This window comes from Nematolebias whitei, chromosome 4, assembly GCF_014905685.2.
Source record: "Nematolebias whitei isolate Nwh7 chromosome 4, NemWhi1, whole genome shotgun sequence".
In the NCBI taxonomy this organism is placed as follows: domain Eukaryota; kingdom Metazoa; phylum Chordata; class Actinopteri; order Cyprinodontiformes; family Rivulidae; genus Nematolebias; species Nematolebias whitei.
The window spans coordinates 11,688,185-11,694,184 of NC_056501.1; the positions used below are offsets into that span (position 1 = coordinate 11,688,185).

General features: G+C 37.6%; 1 protein-coding gene across 1 annotated transcript in view; it reads left to right on the forward strand.

Moving 5' to 3' along the window:
• The window catches only part of LOC119408664 (probable phospholipid-transporting ATPase IA), a gene marked incomplete at its 3' end in the record, with an annotated part of 29,103 nt that overhangs the window by 16,678 nt on the left and 6,425 nt on the right, over positions 1-6,000 (forward strand). The window contains 5 exon segments of the mRNA XM_037675507.1: positions 1,282-1,364; positions 2,194-2,243; positions 2,781-2,850; positions 3,351-3,435; positions 4,872-5,011. Coding sequence (XP_037531435.1) covers positions 1,282-1,364; positions 2,194-2,243; positions 2,781-2,850; positions 3,351-3,435; positions 4,872-5,011 — 428 coding nt within the window.

A 6,000-nucleotide genomic window follows, 5' to 3' on the forward strand; every position in this document is an offset into this window, starting at 1 on the left:
GGAAATAATGAGCTCTGGCACATACAACCTTTAGGGGGCACAAGTGTCAAAATTATAGAAACTGTTCCTGTGCTCTCGGATTTACTGTATTTTTAATTCCAAGCTGCTGCTGGAAGTGTTGTTAATATATCAGACCTTTTGCTACAGCTCTACTAATCCACATCATAAAATTCTGGCCCTGCTTCCAGGTGCTTTGTAAAGATACTCTGCTTATTGCTTCTCTGTAATGTTTAATTTTCCATTAAGTTACATTTGGCTGAGCTGAGGGAGCAGAGTGCTCTAGCCTCTTGGCTTCAACGTTTCAAGCAATTTGTTTTCAAAAGAGCCAGAAATGCTCTGAAATAAAGTTTCCTGTTTATAGATTGCAGGATGTGTTGTATTTGACTTCCTTTAGCCTCACTGTGATCTTTCTGTCCATCAGTGTAACAGACTGAGGCAGCTGTCCATTAACAAAACATGGCCTTCAACATTTTCTATTAGTTCACAATAAATATTTTCAAAAGGAAGAAATACTTCTCACATGCTTACAGAAATCCATGCAGCTTGGCAGCAACGTTTTGCTTCTGCGAGAAGTGTTGAGACTAAACTGGAACTTTCTAGACAGTCACATCAGTTGTGTTTTTGATATGTGTGTCTCCCAATAATCCCAACTTTGATCCTAAAAAAATACATTATGCTTAAATTCCTTTTATCTGTAGACACTCAGTGTCGACCAAGATAACCAAATATTTGTAGGAATAGACTCAATAGGAACACCATTCGAGGATAAAATCAAAGGAAGAACTGCTGAGACCAACTTCCTGTTTAAAAACGACATCCCTTTGGTTGGCGTTTAGGACAAGTTTGAGACTGAACAAATCAGACTGGATGATGTCAAAGCCGGATCGCAAAAGATGGAAAACCTTAGCAACTGTTTTAGCTCGACAATAAACAATTGTCATCAGCATAGAAATGTAAGGATTCATCAGGGATGCTCTGACCTACATTATCTATGTAGATTCTAAAGAGGGTGGGTCCTGAGACTGAGCCTTGTGGTACACCATTGTTGTAAAGAGGGTGGGTCCTGAGACTGAGCCTTGTGGTACACCATTGTTGACTGTTAAATAACTAGAGGAAGTACCATTATGTTGAACACATTGCCTCCGGTCTGAGAAATAGTTAGTGAACCAACCAATGGAGGGATCTGAAAAACCAATTTCTGAGAGATTATGACATCTTTTCCTGTGTGTTTGTGGAGTTATGTCCATCTGTTGCATTTTGTGCTTTTTTTTTTTTTTCAAGATGAAGGAGCTCTGGTGAGAGCAGCTCGAAACCTTGGCTTTGTATTTTCTGGCCGAACTCCAGACAGCGTGATTGTGGAAATGGTAAGAGAAGACGAGTTGGACGAGCAAGCTATTGTGCTGATGGATGGACTCTCTTAAACTTTTTAACTGACCTCATGGTGTCCTGGTGGGACTTCAAATACAAAATAAATAGACCAAATCCCAGACTGTGGCATTGGACAGTGAAATTAATGACACAAATATAATTTAAATGTAAGGAATGTAAAAAACAGTTCTTAAAGTATGTGTCTTTAAATACTGAAAACAACTGCAAGTTCATAACCTGTCCAAGTCTGATATTGGTAATTTATTTGGATTAAGTGAGACAGTGTTGATTGATAAACCATGAAAAGGGAGCTGATTTGTTGTGTTGCTTTCAGGAGTAAAACCATCAAACTGTTCTAATTATATTCCAACCTGAGGTGGTGCGTCCTCTCCAAGAGCTATTCTTTAGCTTAATTACCTAAACTGATAATTGCACTCAGAGTCCCTGAGGCTAAAAAGGCCTTGGCTATTTTAAATGGTTTTTTTAATTATTATTTTTTTTAATCTCAGATCAGATAATTTTGTGTTCTAAAAGTCCGTCCTATTTCTTAATTTTCATTAGACCTTCTAAAGCTCTGTGCATCTACTTAATCACTTTGTCTTGTTGTCTAGCTGTTTTCACAATCAGGGAAGTTAATTTAATTTTACCTTATTTTCCCTCCGTCGGCTCATTAGAGGTAACTGATAAACACATTTAAGCTGCAATTAAGGTCGATTTGAAAAGGATGGAAGGGTTGATTTGTGTTACTGAATATAAGCTGTCTGAAAAAACAAAGGTGGGGTGTCTCTTTCAGAACGTTTTAACCTGCACATTTCTTTGATTTAGCTCGAAACGGAGGAAAAGTACGAACTACTTCATGTGCTGGAGTTCACAAGGTATTTTTTGACAACTGTATTTATTTTAGTTATTAAATTCACTGTGGTGGCATCTGTAGTTGTTCTACTTATCTCACCTTTATAATTTTATTCTTTAGTTTTACTTAGATGTTGATATCTTTTTAAATTGTATTTTGAATTGTGTTAGATCAGACATTGTGAATGAGCTTGGTGTTCTTGTTATTACCCGCTTCCAAAAGAGCAATGTGTGCTGTGTAAGCAAAATATTTCACAAGTTGCAAAAACATAACGTCCAGATGATCTGACTGAACATTGTTGGATTTTTACGTGAATTATTGAGCATGAACTTTGGAGCTATAACTCAGTTTTACACATTTTAAGTTAAAGTTGGCGGTGGAAGTAGCTGAGAGTCATTACTAACACATACTCTGAGAGCTAACTCACCTAACATGAGATCACACATATCATCCTTTGCAAGATGATCAAAGCACAAGCATTTCTTCTAACAATGCTAGGCCTTTAAGTTTATCTTGTTTTTGTCTCATTTTATTTTTGGCTTTTGTTGTTGTTTTTTAGTGCGAGGAAGAGGATGTCGGTCATCATGCGCACTCCATCTGGGAAAATCCGCCTCTACTGCAAAGGAGCTGTGAGTGCCCGTCTCTCTCCATGGCAACGCATGACAGCACATCATCACACATCAGTGCCACGCACACACACACACACAAACGGATCAAATGCTCCTCTCATCGCCTCTTGCTCATATCAGGACATTTTTTCAATGAGCAGCAGGATAAAATGCTACATTTCACACAAGCAGAGGCACAAACTGAGCGTCATTTGAAGATGCTCAGCCAATGGAACCGCCTGGTTTATAATCTCCAGGAGCACAAGTCTGCAGAACCTCTTGGTTTAGTAGCAAAGGCACTCTATAGTGAAAAGATAGTGATGTTTTGTGCAGCTTTGGTAATTAGAGAACACTCTTTTTTTCTATAAACTTAACATTAAAAATAAAAAAGCATGGCTGAAATTTAACCATGGACTGTAATGTAGTGGGCCATACATGTGTGCTGCTGTGTTTTGAGTCCAGGATGTTACCGTTTCTTCTTTCTGGGTGTCACTAACCGATGAGAGTTGGTTTCCCTTCAGGACACAGTGATCTACGACCGTCTGGCAGACAGCTCGAGGTACAAAGAGATCACATTAAAGCACTTGGAGCAGTTTGCTACTGAGGGTGAGTGGAGAAACATCGCCCCCTGTCTTAAGTTGCCTCTACGCTGCAGCGCACAATCCTCATTTATTTATCGTCATAATCACATTCTCCTCTTTAGAAACACAGTGAGTTTGATTTCCTGAAGATATTTTCCTCTTATAAGATGCATATCTTAAACGGTATATCCCTTCTTCCTATAAAATAAGGCTGTGCACGTTTGGGTAAAAGCAAGAGACACTAGAACTGTATTCTGTGTTCCTGCTGCCCCCTTGTGAGGCAGCACCAAACTGATGTCATCAGAAATCTTTGATGTGAGCTAAAAATAGTATTCAGGACAGACTGTGAAGTCATTTGGTAAAAGATGAAAATGGCAACGAGATCAATTCAGTATGGTTTATTAATACAATGGGAATTTGCAACAAATGTCACATCAGGGCAAACATGTCCAAATCATAACTCTAATTTAGTCCACATCAAATCCAGATTCAAATCCAATTAGAACCAGTTCGGTCCAAGTTATAATGCAATCACATTTTGTACAATATGGAATTTGTTTTGGTACAAAGTAGATTATATAGAGAAAGTGATTAGATGTTTATTTAACAGGTTCTAAAATGTGCCTGAATTAACTCAATTCTATTCAGTTTATTTATATAATGCCAAGTCACAACAGAAGTCATCTCAGGGCACTCAGCAGAAGCATTCATGCAAATTAAAAGTAAGTTAATAACATTATTTATCTGAGGAGCAGACTGCTTTGAGTTTAACCATCGCAGACTCTCATCCCGAGCAAGCATAAAGGCAACGGTGGAAAGGAAAAACAAAAAAAAAGCAATTAAAAAAAAAAGTTTGAATGTATCAAAAGCTAAATGCTAAAAATAAAGGCACATGCTACTTAAAAACTGAAAGGTTAAAAAAAAAGACTAGATCAACCTGAAAGTAGCAGCACCGAAGCTACAAACTATTAAAACTAAAATTGAGCAACACTGAAGCAGACAATAGATGTCTGAATATTAAACTCTGGACAAGTAGGACGTTTTCTGCATTAGTTTTACATTAAATGTTCAATTAAAAAAAAACAATTCTGTGAAGTGATTTTATTATTCTTTCATGGTTTGACATTTAAGTGACTTAACGGTAATAAAATAACATGAGGAAAAAAATAAATTTGTCACATCCATCAGAACTGACTAAGCCGTAGAAATGTATACGTTAGTAATCCGTCTGTAAGGAGCTCCGTTTGATGAAGAACCACCATGTCCTGTCAAAGGGCTGAACACTTACAGAAAATGTATGTCACATTTGATTGATTCAAGTCCTCATGTCTGCAGCTGCATTGATTCAGATTGGTTCCTTGTATCTGGCTGATGGTCATTATTGATCACAGAGCCACATGTTAGACTGTTCGAGGTCATGACATTTGACCTGAGTATTTTATTGTGTTTTCAATCTCTCAGGGCTGCGTACTCTGTGCTTTGCGGTGGCAGACATCAGCGAGTCGTCCTTTCAGCACTGGCAGGAGATCCACCACAGAGCCAGCACCTCCCTTCAGAACCGAACCCTGAAACTGGAGGAAAGCTACGAACTGATAGAAAAGGTGTGTTAAGAGAAATGCTTAAATCCTGCCTTTGTGTAATTATTTCCTGTTGCTGTGACATTTTGTGTTCTTTGAATCCCTAAACATAAAGTAGTCCCTCGTTTATCGCGGGGGATCCGTACCCTGAAGCCCCGTGATAAGTGAAAAACCATAAAGTAGGAATAGTAGTACAAGTTGTAAGTAGTACTTTTTAAAATATATATATGCGTTTCAAACGTTTCCCACACTCTTGCAATCTTCTAAACGATGTTTCTAAACTTTAAATGCTCTAAAAGAGCACAGCATGTCATGATTTCAGCTCTCTGCCTCATCTGCTCTTTGCCACCTGCAAGCGTTCTTGGCCACGCCTACTTTTCTACTCCGCACGGTGAACAGCTGATCAGCTGCAGCAGGAAGCTTTTTCTGCAGTGTGGGCTGCACAACTGTGCAGCAGGTGCTAAGTAATTTAAAACAATTTATTGTAAATAAAAATTCCATGCCGATCGTGTGGCTCATCCATCAATCAGCCAATTGTGTCATGTCTAATCTTATTTTGAAAAACCGCGATAGAGCGAGTCTGCGAAAAACAAACCGCGAAGTAGCGATGGACTACTGTACCTCTCTTTGATATTAGTTTAGCAAATTTAGGGAAAAATTTACCTTGATTAAGTAAAAAAAAAAAACAGCTGTTGCATTGATTAGCTTTCATATAAACCATCCTTTTGAAAGGCATCTACAGTAAGAGTGAACGTGGCATGAGCGTCAGTGTCACCACTGAGTTGTAACCCCTAAGTCCAGGACAAATTTCCCCTAGGAGACAATAAAGTATATTCTATTCTATTCTATTGTATTCTATTGTATTGTATTGTATTGTATTGTATTGTATTGTATTGTATTGTATTGTATTGTATTGTATTATATTATATTATATTATATTATATTATATTATATTATATTATATTATATTCTATTCTATTCTATTCTATTCTATTCTATTCTATTCTATTCTA